The sequence below is a fragment of the Egretta garzetta genome, unplaced genomic scaffold, assembly GCF_000687185.1.
Source record: "Egretta garzetta isolate BGI_Z169 unplaced genomic scaffold, ASM68718v1 scaffold108, whole genome shotgun sequence".
Taxonomy (NCBI): domain Eukaryota; kingdom Metazoa; phylum Chordata; class Aves; order Pelecaniformes; family Ardeidae; genus Egretta; species Egretta garzetta.
In genome coordinates, this window is record NW_009260614.1 from 8053172 (window position 1) to 8072429 (window position 19258).

General features: G+C 53.6%; 3 protein-coding genes and 1 long non-coding RNA gene across 4 annotated transcripts in view; 1 reads left to right on the plus strand and 3 right to left on the minus strand.

The window, feature by feature from the left end:
• VTN (vitronectin) overlaps positions 1-4743 on the minus strand; it is a 6887-nt gene extending 2144 nt beyond the window's left edge. Inside the window, exons 1-6 of the mRNA XM_009645161.2 lie at positions 4662-4743; positions 3615-3887; positions 1697-1836; positions 1079-1198; positions 457-762; positions 210-349 (exon numbers count right to left, since the gene is read on the minus strand). Of these exons, the coding sequence (XP_009643456.2) occupies positions 210-349; positions 457-762; positions 1079-1198; positions 1697-1820 (690 nt within the window). The 5' untranslated portion in view covers positions 1821-1836; positions 3615-3887; positions 4662-4743. The remainder of the gene's footprint in view (positions 1-209; positions 350-456; positions 763-1078; positions 1199-1696; positions 1837-3614; positions 3888-4661) is intronic.
• SARM1 (sterile alpha and TIR motif containing 1) lies at positions 4379-11822 on the plus strand. The gene is given in 10 exon segments (XM_009645048.2): positions 4379-4964; positions 4966-5010; positions 7671-8289; positions 8911-9123; positions 9249-9340; positions 9810-10045; positions 10164-10257; positions 10728-10917; positions 11003-11124; positions 11693-11822. Coding segments are annotated over 10 exon segments (2061 nt in total). The 5' UTR covers positions 4379-4644.
• LOC118452913 lies at positions 8188-9806 on the minus strand. The gene is made up of 3 exons (XR_004842798.1): positions 9611-9806; positions 9202-9507; positions 8188-8257 (listed from the first exon to the last, which is right to left on the minus strand). It is a non-coding gene; the product is annotated as an uncharacterized LOC118452913 (long non-coding RNA).
• Positions 11823-14710: 2888 nt separating the features above from the next.
• On the minus strand, positions 14711-19252 carry SLC46A1 (solute carrier family 46 member 1). Its single transcript, XM_009645050.2, has 4 exons — positions 18532-19252; positions 18070-18153; positions 17114-17270; positions 14711-16553 (listed from the first exon to the last, which is right to left on the minus strand). The coding sequence occupies exons 1-4, from the start codon at positions 19241-19243 to the stop codon at positions 16478-16480; spliced, it is 1029 nt and encodes a 342-aa protein (XP_009643345.2). The 5' UTR covers positions 19244-19252; the 3' UTR covers positions 14711-16477.
• Between the last annotated feature and the right edge of the window lie 6 nt (positions 19253-19258).

Here is a 19258-nt window from a genome sequence, read left to right on the forward strand (position 1 = left end):
GGGTTTGCGGGGGGGAGGGAGCATGGGGAAGCTCTGTGGTGAGGCTGTGGCTGCCTGGGGCCCCAGACAGTCGCAGGGATTTGGGGATATCTAGCAGCCACAGTGTGCATATGTGTGTGGAGGGTGCCAGGGTGGGGACAGTGTGGGTTGGGGAGCCATGCCGGCCACCCTGGGAGCACCCCCAGCCCTGCAGCCAGGCTCCTGCCCACCTTGAACAGGTAAGTCTTGCCCTGGCAGTTGATGCGGGTGAAGGCTGCGTCGATGGGGCCCTCGATGCCCCAGATGTCACTGATGAGCTTAGGGTAGCCAGGCCGCACGCTCGTCTCATCCAGCTCATAGAAGTACTTCCCTGGGGAGAGAGGGGAGGTGGGAACAGCAGGAGGGACTGCAACCACCAGCGTGGGGTGACGGTGTGGCAGCGTGTCCCCTGTGCCTGGGCAAAGGTCCTCAAGGTACCTCGGAAAGCATAAAGAGAACCGTTCTTCAGGTCAGTGAAGGCATCAAAAGGTTTCCTGCTGCACAGCTCCTCGGGCTCGTCCACGGGGACCTGCTCCCCAAACCCATCCAGCGTGGTGCTGGGCGCTTCCTCCACGGGCACCTCTGTCGGTGTCTCCTCAGGGTCCGGCTTGTTTTCCAGCGTGGGCTGTGCTGGCAACAGGGATGTGGGCAGTTCTTCGGCGGCTGTCTCATTTTGCTCTACTCTGCCAATGTTGTAGTCGAGGTAGTCGTCCTCTGGCAAGGCGAACACATCTCCCCGGGTCACTGTGGGAGGAAGCAGGTTGGTCCCCAGGAGCCCTGGGCATCTCCCACGGGGTCTGGGTGTGGGAGCCCCTTGCTCCCAGACAATACAAATTTGCACGGCCCCCGGGGTCCCATACTGTGGGTGGCAGTGAGCTGGCTTCCAAAAACCTCTGGTGCTGCAGCACCCTGAGCACCAAATCCTGGCACTGACTTCACCCTGTGGACATGGGTGGGTGCAGAGCTGACCCAGCATGGACCCCTCCAAGCCCCTGAGGTGTTGAGCACCCGCAGCCACCCCAATATGCCCTAGTAGGGAGGGCAGCTGCAGGGTTGGTACCTTTGGTTTTGCAGACGGTGGAGTAGTCATTGCAGCAGCTCTGGTAGTACATGCAGAGGGTGTCACACTGGCATTTGTGCTGCGCATCGAAGCCATCATCGCAGCGGCCCAAGCAGGAGTCTGCAAGAGCCGACGGTCAGTGCAGGAGCAGTAATGGGGCGGGGGGAGGTAGCGGGGCCAGCACCTTTCCCCCAGCCCAGCCCCAGGGGTGAAAGCAAATGCAGGCAGAGCCCAGATGGGGGGACCCCACTTCTCCATGGGTAACCCCATCCCCAGGACTACAGTGGCACCTCTCCCTGCTCCTACCCACGTCCCGTGGGGACGGGAGCCACGGACCAGGCTGTGCTGGAGTCCCAGCTCCATGCTAGCAGCCCAGCTGTAGGATGGTCAGGGATTTGTCCAGGCACCACTGGTACCTGCGTGCTGCCTGCTTGCCTTCCCTCCGCGCTGTGAGGCACAGCCAACATGGCCAGTGGCCATGGTCACTACCTGATCCCCTCCTCACCCTGCCCGGGCTCCCCAGCCCTTCCATCAGCCCAGGAGCCGCACTCGCTCCCCATCCCCACCCTGGCTGCAAGCGGGAAGCACCGGGTGGGGGGCTTGCTGGCTCAGGCTCACCTTCAGCATGGGTGGCGGCGAGCAGGGCCAGCACAAGGGCAGGGAAGAGCAGCCTCATCCTGGGCGGCCAGGAGCGCAGCCCTCCTGTGACTGTGCAGGCTGAGCGTGGCTGTGGCCGCGGCATCCACTGTTTGCTCAGCCTGCCCCAGTGGGAGAAAACAAACAGGCCAAGGTCAAAACAGAGGGGAAAGGGGCAGAGACGCTCTCCCACCCAGCATCCCCTGCAGCCCACACCGAGCAGGGTGCATTTGGAGGGGGACAGGGCTCCCCACATATGCGGGCAGCTCCAAGAGCCACTGGCCGTGCCCTTGCTGCCAGTGCCTTCCCAGCCAGGGTGAGGGTTGTGCACTGGTTTGGAGAGCAGGGGGGACAGCAAGCCAGAGACAGGAACCAGTTCTGAGGTCCTGCCACACTTATTTCATAGCAAACTTCATGGTAATAAAGCTCCCAGCCTCCTTCTCAAGGGGAGGCCATTTCCCAGCCTGGTCTCAGCAAGACAAAAACCCTAATGAGAGGGGACAAGGGAGCAATGCTCAGAGGGAAAGGGAAAAGCCCTGGGCTTATGTTTGCCCAAAACATCACCAGTTTGGAGGACTTGCTCTTGGGATTTCAGCTTTCTCAGTGTCAGCAAGGCTGGGAGCAGACCTGGGGAGTCCCAAGGCACAGCAGCTCGGGATGGGGCAGGTGCCACCTCTGTGCACGGGGACCAAGGGCCAGAGGGGAGCTGCCGGGAGCAAGGGAGAGCAGGAGCCCTCTGCACTTTCACTGCAGTCGGCAAACAAAAGCCTGTGTATTTTGCTCCCATCATTCCCTTTCTGACCAATCTTTTTGGTTACTAATTAATGTTGATTCAGCTCTTTCAGCAGCTCATGATAACTCCAGGATGGTTATTTAATCAGGGGCAAGGAGCAAATGCACATGAGGCTACAGAGATACTGCCTCCGTCTGCCTCTGCTGTTGCAGCACTGTTGGGCCAGGAGCTCCGTGGGGTCTGTCCCGGCCCTGGGGCAGGATTGGCACAGCTCTGGGCTTTGATAAGTGATGGAAGATTTGGGGAGAGAAGAAACCGAGCAGGGTGCCTGCTTCTCTAGGGGCCTTGCCTCTGCCAGCTTGGATAAAGGCAGTTCCCGGCCTCAGCTGCTCCCAGCCTTGCTGGAAAGAGCTTTGATTTGGCGTTGCGAAAGGCATTTCTGTCTGCAAAGCCCTGGTGAGCCAAGGGCAGCCACCAGACATGGGCTGCTGGGGCAGGACTTCTGCAGCACCATCACCCCCCTCCTTGCCCCCTGGCCTCACCTATGTCGGGGCTGGCATCATCCCCAGGTGCAAGCACCAGTGTTGCACAAAAGCTTCATCCTGTCCCTGTTGAATAGGAACCAGGGGACAAGCGCCCTGAGAGGACACAGGCTTGCGGGGAGGCTGGGGGGAGAAGGGCTGGGCAGTGTCTGAGCTGCTTTTGCTGATCAGCTGAGACAAAGCTCCCTCCTGCTGCTCCAGACTCCCAACCACCAGCAACCGCAGACCCACCAAGGCTCAGCGAGTCTTTCCCTGGCTGCTGTGCTCAAAGCATGGCAGGAGAAGACCCCAGGAGACAGAGACCCCTGGGGAGACCTTGCAGCTGAGGGCTGAGCAGAGCCAGTGAGGAGACCTCAGGCAATGGAGATGATCTCCCAGGGTAAGGCTGGGAATCCCTGCCATTCCCAGAGCCCAGGCTGCTGGTGCTCAAAATCCGTCTCAAAAAGCAAAGCAAAACTAAAAACAAAGCAAAGTTCTCCTCTCAGGACAAGCTTAAGGGAATGGTTTGAATTCTGCCCAGCCCACCCCAGGCAGCAGGCTCCTCCAAGGTAGCAAACCCCTCTGCTGTGCTGCATTGCAACAGCATTACCCCTGCTTAATAATAATTTATCAGGAAAATCCTTACTGGTTCTGTGCTGAGCCTCTCCTTCAGTACTGTGCCACTCGGGTCGCCTTGTTTACTGTCCTTCGCTGTGAGATAGCGTCCCTTTCCTCTGTCTGTCCCGGCGTAGTGGATTCAGAGAGGATTAAAAGCGACACTGTCGCATCAAAACATCAACTTGAATTTAAGTCTCAGTCTGAGCTGGCAACAACCTGGTTTTGGAGCCAAGGATTTAAGCTGCTCCTCCCAACACAGGCGAGAAGTATCCAAAGCATTTCTGCCCTGGGCACGTCTGGCCTGGAAAAAAGAAAATAAAAGGGGCCCAGGCTGCTTCTGCTCTTTCTTTTATCATGCAAATCCCAAGCCCACCCAGAAGAGCTGCTCTGAATTTCCACAACGAAAAGGGAGCTATTTACCCCCCTAGGCTCATACCAAACGGGTTCAAAGCACAGTACCATGATGGCCACATCCTCACCGTGACCACGGCCATGGCCACCACAGTGCCTGGCCTTTTATTTCCACCCTGCGCCCCCTTCAGCGGTCACAGAGGGTCCTGGGGGGAGCTGCTGCAAAAGCAGCGGGGCAGGGGGGCCTGCCTGCCGTGGAGGTGACTACAGGCACAGCGGCTCGGGCAAGGGGCGGACATGGGCCATGGGAACAGCAGGACAAGCCCCAGCTCAGGCTGGGCAGGCTGTGGAAGGAGGGGTCTGGGGGGATGCAAGAGCATCTGCAGCAAGGAGGGGGATGCTGCTGCCCAGAGATGAGCCCCTCCTTGGAGAGGCGGCGCCTGCGCAGGGTGACATCAGCCCCAAGGACCTGAGATGCTGAGCCTGGCTCTGGGAAGGCAGCTCCTACCACCGCTTCCAGCTCTGCATCCCCGGCAGGGCAGGGAGGGGAGAGGGAGCCGGCAGCCCAGCCCTGCGGCTGGACCCCGGGCCAGCTCCATCTCCCCTCCTGTGCCTCCCCTCCAGCCACCTCGGGTCCCCCCAAGGACCGTGGTGGCCCCGCCCAGGTGCTACTGAGAGGCGGGTGACCGAGGATGCTGTGCTAGGAGATGCCGATGGTGCTCACCTTGCTCGTCTCCCTCTATAAACTGTGCCGGTTCTTCGCCATGTCGGGTGCGGAGAGACTGGCAGTGCCTGAGTGTGTGAGCCAGGCAGGAAGCTGGACAGGCGGGGGCAGCTCCAGGGAGCACCGTGAGGTTTCCCCCGGGGTGAACACTGATGTGCGGGCAGCCCTGGACCGGATCCTTCCTGCCCTGCACCGGGCCATCGCCCACGCCAAGCAGGCGGCTGGCCCAGCAGAGATGAGGAGGGCCATCGCCGAGGTCTTCCAGCTGGTGGAGGAAGCCTGGGGGATGCCCAGGCTGGGGAGGCCAGGCAGGAAAACTCCTGGAGCAGATCCTGGTGGCAGAAAACAGGTGAGTCTGCAAAGAGCCCCCTGCAACCAGGCACAGCCCTTCCCACCACAGGCATGCCCACCACCCAGCACAGCGGGGATTTCCCCCACCCATCCCACCCACACCCCCCAAATTTCCCTGCTCTGGGTGCTCTCAATGCACCAACCCCCCTCGGCCCCACACCGTATCCCTCCACACCCAGCACTTGCACACGGGTGTCCCCAACTTGCTTGATCATGCCTAGGCAATGGCGTGACCCGCCCCCACCACCACTGCTGGAGGGAGGAGGACCAAGCCCCAGCTCGGGGATGCTGGTGAGGATTGGGGTATCCTCATGAGCCACCCTCAGCCCGGGGCCACCCAGACAGGAAACCCTTCACAGTTGAGCTGAGTTGGTTTGGCTGGCCCAGAGCATCCAACTCCAAGGATGAGAGACATGACTCCCACTTAACCATAAGCGCAGCAGGAGGAGGAGGAGGACAAAGCCAGTTCCCAGAAACTTTCTGCTGCTGACCACGGCAGGAGTGAGGCCATAAGGAGGGGGTCAGCCAGTCAGCAGCCCTCAGAGCCCCCCAGCTCGTGGCCCCTAGCTCAGAGGCTGGAGATGGGTGTGCTGCTCCCCAGGACAGGTGAGAGGCGTTGGGCCGGCTCTGCCAAAGCGTCAGCACAGGTGGGGTGGGAGCATGCGTGTATGCATGTATGTGTATATATGAGTACATATACAAAGGTGCATGTACACACGTGGCACCCAACACATCTGAGTGCACAGCAGTGCTGATGCAACGCCCACATTCAGCTCACCCTTGAAACACCATGAACGCACTCCCACAAAGTCCCTTGACAGGCAAATTCTTTGCTCTGCCCCTTGTCTGGTTCGGCATGGCCCGGGCAGCACTGCCTGCAGCACGCCGGTCCCAGAGAGGAGCCATATACCTGCTGAGAGCTGGGTCAGGATCAGGCCCTTCTCTCCTGGGACCCTGTGGGCAAACACATGTCTCTGCCAGCTCTGCTCTCCTTCGGTGCACCCAAGCCAGGGCTTTGGGCATGAGTGGAGGAAACCTGGCCAAAGTTTACGGTCTTGCTCCAGCTTCATGGGTGAAGTGTCTTGCTGTAAGGTTGTGGACTCGCAGCCTGGGCCTTGCTGCATGCACTGGCAGGCAAAAAGAAGCAACAGCTAAATCAGGAAATCCATTAGAGTGGAATTAATCCCAGGAAACATCACTAGCAGGATCTGAATTCAGCACTTAGTTTCCTGGCAAGACAAAGCAGCTGCTGGAGTCGCCATCTCTGCTCCAGGAACAGTTCATGGGCCCGGGTCTTACAGCAGCCGTGGGCCCCCAGCCCCTCACTCCCCACAGACTGACCCACCATCAACCTCCAAGCGATGGCAGGGAGGTGTAGGGTCCCCCACTGGGTCAAGCCTCTGGCTTAGAGACCTCTCCCAGCACCCATGCTCAGCAGCAGTGGTGCTTAGCTGGCAGCTGGACCAGTCCTGGCTCCATCCCGCAGCTGCGGGGAGTCAGGGGCCTGGTGGGGCTGTGTTTGTCATCCAGCTCCGTGGCCAAGTCTGGGCTCAGAGCCAGTCCCAGGCTGAGGCTTTTTTTCCAGACCTCTCCGCAGCATTTGCTGCCAAACCCACTCCAAGGTCAGCATGAGCCATGTGGGCCACAGGCTTCCCAGAAATGCTCTTCCCATCTGCCAGCGTGGAGAGACTGGTGTGCCTTCACCCCACCATTGCTGTGGCCAAACAGACCACTGCCCTCATGGGCAGCACGGCACGGGCAGTGCAGCATGGGGCAACCACCCCAGCACTTGTGGCTTGTGAGCAGAGCAGCTCCAACACGGCACCAAATGGGTCATTTCTAAGGCCAGAGATGGAGCTGCCCCCTCATCCCAGGCAGGCTCCTGGGAGGGCAGGGGAGAGCCCATTGTTTTCCCCTTCCTCGCTCTACACTTTTAGGGCCCAGCCCCATTCAGGCGTCATTTTAAAACCATCCTTGCAGCCTGGGGCTCAAGGACAGCCATGGCTGAGCAGCAGCTGGTGGCCCTCGGCCACCTGCCCCTGGGCTCTTGCTGTCCTCTTCTAGGAGAGTGCAGGATTGCTGAAATAAACAGCTTTCCTTCAAGCTGCCTCCATGCTGCTGTCTCAGGACAGGCAGATCCCCGGCTCTTGCGTGCCCCTGTGGCCAGTTCTGCATGGTTGCTCAGCCAGGTGTGAAACCCCTGTCCTGGGCTTGGCACCGATATGGGGAGCAGCCAGAGGACAGCACTGGTTAGGGGCAAATGAGTTTTCACCCCCGAACACAAAGCAGGTCACACACCCCCAGCAAAGCTGACTAAGCAGATCTAGCATTAGCCTACCCTGCACTGTTACTTGCTACATTATGTCTTACCTTGAGTACAAGAGCCTCTGGCGTGGTGGTCCTGGGCTATGCACCCCATGTCATGTCTCATCACAGGCTCTTCTATCTGACCCAGACAGGTTCTTCCAACACCAGCCTGTAGCATCTTGCTTGCATTGTGGCCTGACAGCGTATCTGGCGGCCGTGTCCCACAGGGAAACAGCTGGCTTTCGTGGGCCAAATGCCACCAAAGCACAGAGGAGTTCACATGCCAGTCACTGTATTCACTCCCTGCACAGCTGTCTGCCCCTCACCTGCCTGTGTCTTTTTTTCCTGCAGGGATCGGATCGCTCGGATCGGTCTGGGAGTGATTCTGAACTTAGCCAAGGAGCGAGATGTTCCCCAGCTGGCACAGAGCGTCTCTGGTATCCTGGAGCACATGTTCAAACACACTGAGGAGACCTGTTTCCAGCTCATCTCTGATGGAGGCCTGGATGCTATCCTCTACTGGTGCCGCTGGACGGACCCCATTGTGCTGCGGCACTGTGCCATGGCCTTGGCCAACTGTGCCATGTACGGAGGGCAGGCCAACCAGCGCCTGATGATCGAGAAGAGGACGGCAGAGTGGCTTTTCCCACTGGTGTTCTCAAGAGACGATGAACTAATCCGCCTGCACGCATGCCTGGCCATTACGGTGCTGGCCACCAACAAAGAAATCGAGAAGGAGGTAGAGCGCTCAGGGACGCTGGCTCTGGTGGAGCCGTTCATCGCCTCGCTGGATCCGGAGCAGTTTGCCTGTGAGATGCTGGGCAGCAGTGACAACAGCCAGGGGAGGACAGCAGACGACCTGCAGCGGCTGGTACTCTTGCTGGACAGCTCACGGCTGGAAGCACAGTGCATCGCTGCCTTCTACCTCTGCACAGAGGCTGCCATCAAAACCAGGCAGAAGAAAACAAAGGTAAAGGGTAGGTTGGCCTGAAGGAAGGAGATGCAAAAGGGAAGAGTTGCCACATCTGCATCTTCATAGAATGTTTTGGGTTGGAAGGGACCCCTAGAAGTCATCTAGTACAACCCCCCTGCAGTGAGCAGGGACACCTTTAACCAGATCAGGTTCCTCACAGCCCCGTCCAACCTGGCCTTGAATGTTCCCAGGGATGGGGCCTCCACCACCCCTCTGGGAAACCTGTTCCAGTGTTTCACCACCCTCATTGTAAAGAATTTCTTCCTTATATCCAGTCTAAACCTCCCCTGGTTTAGTTTAAAACCATTACCCCTTGTCCTGTCACAGCTGGCCCTACTAAAAAGATTTTCCCTGTCTTTTCTATAGGCTCCCTTTAAGTACTGAAAGGCCGCAATCAGGTCTCCCCGCAGGCTTCTCCTCTCCAGGCTGAACAGCCCCAACTCTCTCAGCCTGTCCTCATAAGAGAGGTGGTCCGGCCCTTGGATCATTTTAGTGTCATCTTGGTGTCTTTTGCTCCCCTGTGAGCCCACCAAGTACCCTGGTCCTCAGCTGGCCCAGCACAGGTTGTCAGGAGGAGAATGGAAAGTAAAGCGATGTCTCCTCTCTTTGTGTCCCCAGGTTTTCAGTGAGATTGGGGCTACGCAGAGCCTGAAGAGGGTGGTGTGCTACTGCACCAGCAGCACCACCTCCTCCCTGGCCAAAAAGGTGCTGCGCATGATAGGGGAGGAGGTTCCTCGGCGCATCCTGCCCACAGTTCCCAACTGGAAGCCCTGTGAGGTGCAGACATGGCTGCAGCAGATTGGATTCAACAAATACTGCCAGAGCTTCCTGGTAGGGCTGTGCGCCGGGGGAGGGATACCTGGATGGGCCCTTTTGCCGCATCTTGCAGCAGAGGTGTAAACATCTCACCCAACAGCTTCTCCTGGGACCTTTCCAGCCTGGATTTCTCTTGGCAGGACCACCAGGTGGATGGGGACATTCTCCTGAGGCTGACAGAGGAGGAACTGCAGGAGGATTTGGGGATGGACTCCAGTATCACTCGGAAAAGGTAGGACCAGGGCATGCTGGCCTCTCATGGTGATCACCACAGTGGCAGAGCCAGGGAAAAGGTCTGTGGCCTTTCCCTTCTTGCAAAGACAAGAACAGAGATCCTCAAAATGCAAAAGCTGGACTGACAGAGCTTTTGCAGTGCAGCATGCAGTCCCAGAAGGGTTCCTGCAATGGGGCCAATGCACAGGAGAGGTGTGGGATGGGGAGAAAGACCTATAGCACAAGGGAGGTGTGATCCTGCAAGTTACCCAGAAAGATGGGAACTTACCTGAGCTTCTCCTCCCTTAGCTGAGCTCCTCATACCTCTGTGTCCTGAGGACCAGCAGTCACACAGCTGTTCTTCACCACAGCATGTAGCTGCATCCTCTCCTGTGAAGATAAAAGATGTGGTACCAAATTTCTCTAGGTCCTGTCTGGTCCAGCAGCCTCTCCTCCCTGCTCCATGCTTTCATTTGTTTCTCTGCCAGGTTCTTCCGGGAGCTGACAGAGCTAAAGACCTTCGCAAACTATTCCACGTGTGACCGCAGCAACCTGGCCGACTGGCTGGGCAGCATCGACCCCAAATTTCGTCAGTACACGTACAACCTGCTGACGTGTGGCATCAACCGCAACTTCTTGCACCGGGTGACGGAGCAGCAGCTGCAGGAGGACTGCCACATCAATATGGGCTTCCACCGTGTCCGCATCCTCACTGCTGCAAGGGGTGTGGGTCCCGCTGCTGCTCGCTGCACCAGAGCAGGCGGATGGGGGCGAGTATCGAGGGTTGTTTGGGATGAGTTGTTGGGTACTTTTAACACTTGGTTGCCGTTTGCTCTGCCTAGAAATGCTTCACTCCCCTATAACGCTGCAAACTGCATCCAATGGGACTGATGTATTTATCAGCTACCGGAGGAGCACCGGGTCGCAGCTGGCCAGGTGAGTCCTGCAGGCAACAATGTGGTGCTGGGCTGAAGCCCAGAGTGGAGGCTGGTGATCGGTCATGGGAAGAGCATGGAGCTAGGAGAGCTGCAGCAGGGCGGAGGCTGCCAAAAGCTGCAGTGCAAATGGGGACAGCACGTGCTGAAAGCTGCATGGTGGACGGCCTAATTTCCGGTCCTATCACTGCCACCCTGTCCCCTCTTTGACACTGACTTACGCTTTTTCACACTGTGCTCATAGGGCTGTAGGGGATCACAGCAGGGAGTTAGTGTCCTGCTCCCCGTGTCTTCTGTGTGGGCTGATACCCATAAACAGGCTGGACTGGCAGCTGGCGTCTCAAGGGCCATTCTGTTTTCTGAGGGAGCCCATCCACTGCTTCTCTGTCTCATCGTGTCTTGGCTGATGTGGTGGGAAGCCCAGGCGCTGGCAGTAGCTCTCCTCACAGTGCTGTCTCCTCTCACCACCAGCCTATTGAAGGTCCATCTGCAGCTGCATGGCTTCAGCGTGTTCATCGATGTGGAGAAGCTGGAGGCAGGGAAGTTTGAGGACAAGCTGATCCAGAGCGTCATGAGTGCCCGTAATTTTGTGCTGGTCCTCTCACCAAATGCGTTGGATAAATGCATGGGAGACCCTGAGTGCAAGGACTGGGTGCACAAGGTAGGAGATGCTATCAGATGGGAGCTTGGTGGATGCTAGAGGAGGAGGAGGCTGGTGATGGGCTGACACTTGCATGTTCCTGCAGGAGATTGTGACAGCCCTGAACTCTGGAAAGAACATTGTACCTGTTACAGATCATTTTGAGTGGCCGGACCCAGAAACACTTCCCAAGGACATGAGGGCTGTCCTGAAATTTAATGGTATCAAGTAAGTAAAAGGAACCTGTGCCATGGGGTTCCTTGACACCTGGAGAGAACAGCTTGCACAAGCAGTAGCAAAGAGCACAAGGAAACTGGGAGAAACAGAAGAGGGAGGCAGAACAGGCCAAAGGGGAGGTGAGTCACTTCAGGTACTCCAGAGCACGAAGGAAGCAAACGTCCCCACCATAACTGTCCTGCTGATTTTGTGATTGGGGCTCCTCTGGGTAAGAGAGCTCCCCACCCCATCACCACTGGGAGGATGATGCCCATCCTCGTGGCCCCAGCCCTCCAGGCAGCAGTGATGCTGGCAGGTTTTGCAGCTCGCTTGGGTTTCTCTCGCCTCCTGCTTCCCCTTCGTGCAGCAGTACTCCAGGCTGGCATCCCAACTCCCTTGTAGCCCTCCAGCCTGCCAAGGCACAGGGGAAGGGGCTTTCCTGCAACATCCAGCGTTCCTCCATTTTCCATGGGGAAAAGGGTGCTGCTAGAGAGCTGGTTTATAGGAAGGGGGTCTCTGATCCTGACCATGGCATCTGGCACAATGGAAAAATTAACTCAAATTTTCCTCTTGAACACAGGTGGTCCCACGAGTACCAGGAGGCCACAATCGACAAAATCATCCGCTTTCTCCAGGGCCGTTCTTCCCGGGACTCCTCGGCTGGGTCAGAGAATGGCCTGGACTGCTTGCCCTCCCTGGGGCAGACCTAGAACCAGCACAGCTGCCTCACCCCCTCCAGAGACTTCCCAGGTGACCCCTTTTTATGAGGGGCCAAATTTCTTCTAGATTCTTCCCAATGTACTTACTTATACGGTGTCTGGTGAGCCAAGCCAGGGTGGACTCTGGGATGGACAAGTTGTCTTCCACATCCACACCTTGGGGTGGCAGGACATGCAGGCTACACCTCCCGCAATGCAGGGCGTGCCAGGGAGACCGACACTGTCTGGACCCCTGCAAATGGCTGCAGCTTCCCCCAGAAGCATGTCTGAAGAGGAGGGATCTTCTGAGGACCAAAAGCTGGGGAATTGGTGAGGGGTACATTGCAAGAGGACATGTGAGAGAGAAGAGCAGTTGAGAGGGAACAGTCCATAAGCATCGTATGGCCTTTGCTGAGTGCTGTGGGAATATCATTGTGGACAGAAGCTGAGAGCAGGAAAGGGCAAATAAAAGCTAAGCCCTAACGAGATCCCTGTGTTTGGGAAAGATAACACACAGAGGCCTTCTAAATTGCTTAGCGGAAGCTTTCTCTTTCCCAGTAATGTCCCTTTGTCACATGAGCCCTCCTAGAGGGCCTTTCACTTCCTATATGCTGCAAAACCACTTTGTGCTCTTAACTCTGGTGATAGAAGTTTGGGTTTAGATCATGTGAAGTTTCTGCGGGGTCCTTGCAAAAAGTGCTTTTAAAACAACCCCCTTCCCTCCATCTGATGTCTCAGTTTCACCACTTTAACAGGTCTACACTTGTAGGCCACAGGAGGCTGGACTGTGGCTCTGAAAAACATATCCGTGCAGATACGGAAGATGCTAATTGCTGTTCTGTACTTGAGGAGTTACTGTACACTGGCTGTACTTTATTCTGTTGTTGGTGCTCCACAGCAGATCTCCCATTTGCCCCTTCAAACAGGAGCTGGCATATCTCTTTGCTGACTGCCACTCACTCCTGCCACTCACCCTGGCGAAGCTCCTCAGGCTCAGGGTTTGTCCCTACTCTCTGCTGGATGCAATACCAAATAGCATTTGTTTCTTTCTACCAACCTCTTCTCAACACCCACCAGGTGTTTTTGTAGCTACTCACCTTGAAATATCAGGAAAGAGCGAAGTTGATGCAAAGGGCAGGCAGAGGCTGCTAGGTGTGAGCACCGGTTGGAAGCAGGACTGGCAGCACTGGCTGCTAACACTGCAGATGAGGAACCAGGGGCACCCCGACACACCTCCCCTGAATTCTGCACTCCCAGCCTTGTCCTGCTTCTCACACCCACTTGGAGGGTGAGCAGGCTCTTGACAATGTGCCGTTTTGCAATTAGGACCAGAAATTGCAGCTCCTACCTGAGCTTGTCTTTTTTTATGCAGAGCAAAGTGAAATGCAAAAAGGCATCCTTGTTCAGAGCACTCACAGGAGGAAGAGCAAGCCATGCCCAGGGAACACCAGCCTGCCCTGACAGTCTGGAGACCAGGCTGATGCACCACCCTGCAGAAGTAAGCTCCTTTGCCTATCCCTGCTCAAGATAACACAACCCTTTCAGGAGGTAATGAGGAGTCTCAGCCACCTCGTCCTTCTCCTGGCTCTCCCCAAAGCCTCACTGACTGCCTTAACTGGCAGGAACATAAACACATTTCCTTTTGGCTTAGATCCATGAACATTTGAGAAAAAAAAAAGTTAAATTCTGGTGCTTAATCACAGCTTTATGGATAGTTCTTATCAGCTCACAGTTAATGGCATCTTTGCTCTCCAGTGAAAGGTTAATAGCTATATCTGCCCAGCATTCATCAGAAATAGAATCTATCTAATCTCCAGATTAAATACAAGGAAGCCAGCAGACGAGCCCAAAGGTGATTCTGCCAAAGGATAAAAGCCACTTGTGAGCTGCTTCAGGGAAAAGTCTTGAGTAACTGATTGAATGTCAAGGCCTCCATGGCCACCAAAGGACTCCCACACAAACAGTCCTAAGGATCTTTCTCCCTACAGTAACACACAGTAAGATTATTGCATCATTTCCCAGGAGCTCTCTAGCAATTAACCTCCTCACCCACCATTCAGCATAGAGAAGATTTACTTGTTCTCTACAGCTTCGGTGTCTTACCTGCAATGAGATCCAGCTGCCCAGCCTGTGACTCTTCCTGTTTCCTCGTCATTCAGTTAATGTCACCTTAATGAACTTGCCCTGCTCTTGAAAAAACATCTCATACCCAGCCCCTTACAGTCTGAACTGTCTCAAGGAAATGAATCCCTTTGCTCTCACCCTTCCTTATTCCTTTGCTGTGTCATGTCAGAAAATATTTAAAGTTGTTCTATCAGACGTTATTAATAAATTCAGTTTATACTCTAAATCCCCACCTCTTTTCTGTGTCATATGCTTCTTTCCCTGTAGCCTTCTCACACTTGCTCTCTCTTGCCATCGTGCTTTCTCATCCTCTGAAGGGGCAGCAGAATTTACATTCTCCAGGCACCATTCTCTGCGGGGACCTTCACGCTGATCTTTGCATGGACTGCTGTAGCTCACTGCATCCCCAGGGACTCTCTACCTGCTGCCCACAGTCACGATGCATGGATCATGTATTTGCTTCATGGTTGTAGTTCTTGGAGGACAGCCTAGAAAAACTTTGTTTTAATTTTTTTAATAGAGCATAATAGTTCCTATTGAATTTCTCCTTTGCAAGCACACTGACACGAACAGGAAAGCAGAGCCAATACACAAGTTTCACTTCACTGCACAGCATTGAGCAGCTGCGAGCACTGGTGTCCATGGAGTCTGTTGGTAGAGAAGCCTTACTTCACAATCAGTTCAGCTACAAACATCTAATGCAACACTCACAGCATGCCCTGTTCCGCAGGGAGGCTAATTTTGGGCTTTGCCCATCAATCAGACACATAACTCCTGCCTATGTCCACTGGTTGTAACTACACAGATCAAGTGGCATAACACCAAGTTCTTAAAGCCTCCCTACTTCTCCACCTCCTGCTTCCCTCCTCCCCAATTTGCCTGCTTTTATCACAAACTCCTAATGAACAGGGAACAAAGCTGTATATAAGCATTTCATATTTACTGCATGCTGAAGGTCAGGTTACAGACTAAGCACTCCTGCAAGCTTTACTCCAGTGTTCAGGAAAAGCGAGCTTTGGCTGCTTGCAAGGCCCAATCGCGACTCGGGACTCTTCCACGCTCATTCAGCGCAAGGGAGGTAACTTCCTCCTGCTGCTTCTCTACTGCAGAGTCTTTGATAAAGGAAGAAGCACGAAAAATAATGGAGAGAAGCTTAGAACAAGGCAAAAACAAATGACATCACCAGCCATATGAGAAAAGCTATCTTTTTATGAACCATAAAAGAGAATGGAGGTTTTATTCCTTCTGCAAGTAACATTTCTGCTAAGCTATTTCACAGTTAAGGACATTATTGCATGCATCTGAACAGTGTGTGCAATGCAATGTACACAGAACTGCTCTTTTATGGCAATTTGAAGAAAATAGGACTGAGGCAATACACTTAATGGTTTGAAAAGAACAATTATGAGCACCACAAACATGTGGTTTGCTTGCTGGCATCAACACATTCTATGAAGGGCAGCAGAAGTGAGGTCACTGACACAAAATTTTGGGGCATAATTTTATCTTCAAAGACACTAGTCCTGTCCCCACACCAGCTCATCCCAACGCCACTGTGTATCGATGAGGAAGGACTGCTGGTGGCTCTGCCATACGCACAGCAGTAATTTCATGTGACACTAGGGCACACATCACAGTTGGGGCCTCAAATCTGCAATGTAAGAGTCTTCAGTTAGGGAGGCCCAATTTTGTCAATTTTAGCCGTAACTTCATCAGTTTGGGCAACTGTCAATTAAAGGACCTACTTGCATCTTAGTATCCTCACACGATCTATTACTTCTCAAAAGGACCTTTGAAATCCTGGGCTGAGCTGCAGACAGACAGGCAGGGCATGCCACTGGCACTCCTCACTACATGAACTTCACGCACTGGATTCTCTCTCGGACACCTCTAACTCGCAAAGCTAAAGCTGGTTTAGTCAGTAAGGACAGCTATAGCACTCCTGTGGTAAATTACCGCTCATCATATGGATTTCTGCAGGAGCCACTCTGGCATGTGACATTTGTATGACTTTTATTGACAACACGCTGATTCGGAGTGCAGATCTTTCTCCTCAGCAGCATGCTGTTGGGTACTTCTGTTTCAGTCTCGCTCTGCAGGCTTTGGGCTGGGCCTCACCCACACCACAGCTCATCTGCTGCACACTGCAGGACTCAGATGGGAACAAGTTTGGCAATTAAATCACAATTCAGTCCTCGCTCACCACTAAAAGCATGCCACAGAACCTTCCCTTCCCAACAAACCCCAAACCACTAACCGGCCTTGCAAATGGCCAACAATAGCTTTTACTCTTGATTGGCTTTTGGGTCTCTTGGGTTTTCTCTGGCAGATGAGCCAACACAACAGCAAGAAGGTATTCACATATGCAAATCAAGTTCCTACTGGTAGTCAGAGCCATCATTTCCAACTATTTGGCATTTAAAAATTAGTAAGAACAAGCAAGGTGTCTTTCCCACATTAATGTGTCCTTCAAGGGAAGAATACAGAGTGGTCTTCAGATGGACACTGCTGAGCTGGCCAACTCCTTGTTGCTAAGTTGCTGCTCAGCCATCTGCAGGGGTCAGGGAAGCATCTGAGAAGTGACTGTAGTCATGGTTTGAGTCCCAGATTTCTATCCACCTAAGAAAGAAAGAACAGTTAGAGCCTACGAAGGCACACTGGGATGTCGCTGAATGAATTGAGTTTTAAAGTTTCAAAGGAACAGAACAAAATGACCCTGCCAGAAGCTGTTGCACTTCTACTGCAAACACCAACACATCCTCTCTCCCAACACTTATCAGGGAATTTATTTTCTATCACGACACAACTTTTGCTTTAGTTAATAGAGAAACAACAGGAAGAGAGAATGCTTAAAAGAGCTCTATCTCTTCCATAAAGGAGGACTTTCAAATTCAACTCCAGATTTTGGATTCCACTGTGAGAGTGGACTGAGATCCTGAAGCACTTCAAATGTCAGCGGCTACATTACTTGGACTGTAGGTTTATCACTAGGATTCGGATGCCAGAAGAAATGGACCTGCACCTCTGCTCACTGGGACACTACTAAACACCCTCTCATAAGCATAATTGAAAATATACCTTAAAAACTGTGAGCCTCTATCCTAAGTAAAGTAAATAGTATTTTTCGTATTACACTTCACAGGTCCTATGGCAAAGTTTAGAAATTTGAAGTAAATTACCCAATAATAGCTGCTGGAATAAGAAGAATTATAGCCCCAAAGAGAAATGGGAATCCCCTCATGAAGTGCAAGCTGGCAGGGTAGAGAGAGTTGAACACTCCTGTAGCCACAAGTGAACACAGCCCTTCCACACAGGCAACAGAAGCAAAAAGAGCACCTGGAAAAGATAAAAGAGAGGTTAATGGGGAGACGGCCCTGCCTCCAATCAGAAAACTGATGTCTGCATTGCCAAGCAGGAGCCGGGAGCAGAGATAAGGCACACTGTGCTGGCCTGGCAGCTTCTCTGTAGCTCAGCTTCTCTGTAGCCAGGACCACCTCACTGACCTTCAGAATTTATATCACCAGAGCTGACCAGAGATACTGTATTGTAAATGCTTTAGACAGGGCTATATAGATCTGTTTACTGCCAAGCACATCTTATCGCTTGTTAAACATTAAGTACAGCAGAAAACTGCACTTTATAGATTTAGCATCATAAATCTAGTATCAAGTGTGCGCCACCTTCATTCTAATTTAAGAAAACAGGAATTGTGCAGTCACCTTTCACCTCTCCCATCTCGATCCCCTCCTCCCCTCTGCCTGCCTGCAGAGGCATTCCTATACAGCAAGTGCAAGCTCTTCAAACAAATAACAGAAAGGCAAATGCACTCCTACGGGTTATCCATGATCTTTCACCATGGTCAATGATATAACCCCCTGACAACACCAGGTTCCTTCCCACTGTTACTGATCTACAGAAAAGAGTCACAGTCAGGAAAATAACTATTTTCTTTTCATTATATAATCCATTTTAACTCTTGCTTCTTGTAAAAGTTTTGGAAACAGATGGATGAATGAACTATTCCTGAACTTGAATGCCCAGGGTGAATGCCTAACCTCCCACAGCAGTTTGATTTCAGTGTTCCAGGAAGACAGTGTTTCAGGACCTGGCTCAAGCACAGTGGCTAACTCCTTACCCTGTTCTGTCTCGCTGACCAGCTTGGAGAGCTTGGCTCTGATGACTGGAGTGGCTGCCATGGAAAGGAACAGAATCCCATAACCTGTGAGCAAAATACAGCACATCAGGGAAAGTTCAGCTGAAAAATAAAGTCTCCAAAGTCAGTCCCAGGCAGTTTCTCCCTGCTACATTTAGACCCAGTTCACCTTCCTGCACCTCACAATGCACTTTGGTCTGTGTCTGCAGTGTAATGCAGCTTCTGGGAAACCTAATATTCTAGGAATTATATGGCTGCACTTTCAACTTCAGTGTTTGGATAACTTTGCTGTTAGCAAGCCACAGTTTTGTTGGTACATGAGCTGAAATGGAGAAAGAACTTCCTCCACGTGCTTGAACTCCCAGAAGCACACCGCGCTCCTGCATCTACTGGCATCTCTAAGCTAAGAGCCTGAGATACAGGGATTTAAGAATATGGCATCACCTGTAAACATCAGTGGTGTTGTAGTAGCAAGAGAAATCACAACCAGTCCAGAAATATTGGAGAACAATCCCATCTCTGCCACCCAGGTGTCTTCAAGGCAGAGCTGCAGCAGCCGCAGCCCCCCCAGACTGCTCAGGTAAGCCAGGTAACTGGCAGCTGAGCCGTACCCAATGAGATCAGCGGCCCAGCAGAGAGGGGAGCCAAGCTCATACAAAACAAAGAGGTCCTTGGTTCCAAAATGCACAGTGACAAGAAGAAAGAAAGCCAGGGAATAAAGAGCGAGCTTCCGTCTGGAGCTCAAGTGTTCCGGGGCCGTGTACAGTCTGTAGACAGCCTTGTAATGACTGAGCGTAAACAGCTTGGCTGGTTTCTGCTGTTTAACTGATTCCTGAAGACAGAAAGCGGCATAGAGAGCAGCAGCAAGACTGGCAGCGAGCACAAGCCAAAAGGGGTTGATGTACCCCTGTGCCTTGCGCCACTGACCACCGCCGATGCTGGCCAGCATGCCCGCAATGCCAAGGCATGCCTCAAGGATGGCGACGCGAAATGTACGTGCACGTTTGTCGCTGGTGTCAGCCACGTAGGCGAAGCAGCTAGCCAGGATCAGGTTGTAGTCTCCCATGAGGCCACTCAAAATGCGTCCAAGGAGAAAATAAGCAACGTGCAGCTGCAGGTACATGACAAGAAGATAGATGGCCGCTTGCATGGCCATACCCACTGCCGGCAG

Excerpts from the sequence above, each read along its gene's own strand:
- SLC46A1 (XM_009645050.2), bottom strand. The coding sequence starts at position 19,243 with ATGGCCATGCAAGCGGCCATCTATCTTCTTGTCATGTACCTGCAGCTG. Across the intron at positions 18,154-18,531 it reads AACACCACTGATGTTTACAG|GTTATGGGATTCTGTTCCTT; the intron begins GTGATGCCATAT and ends TTTTGCTCACAG. Across the intron at positions 17,271-18,069 it reads GGTCAGCGAGACAGAACAGG|GTGCTCTTTTTGCTTCTGTT; the intron begins GTAAGGAGTTAG and ends TATCTTTTCCAG.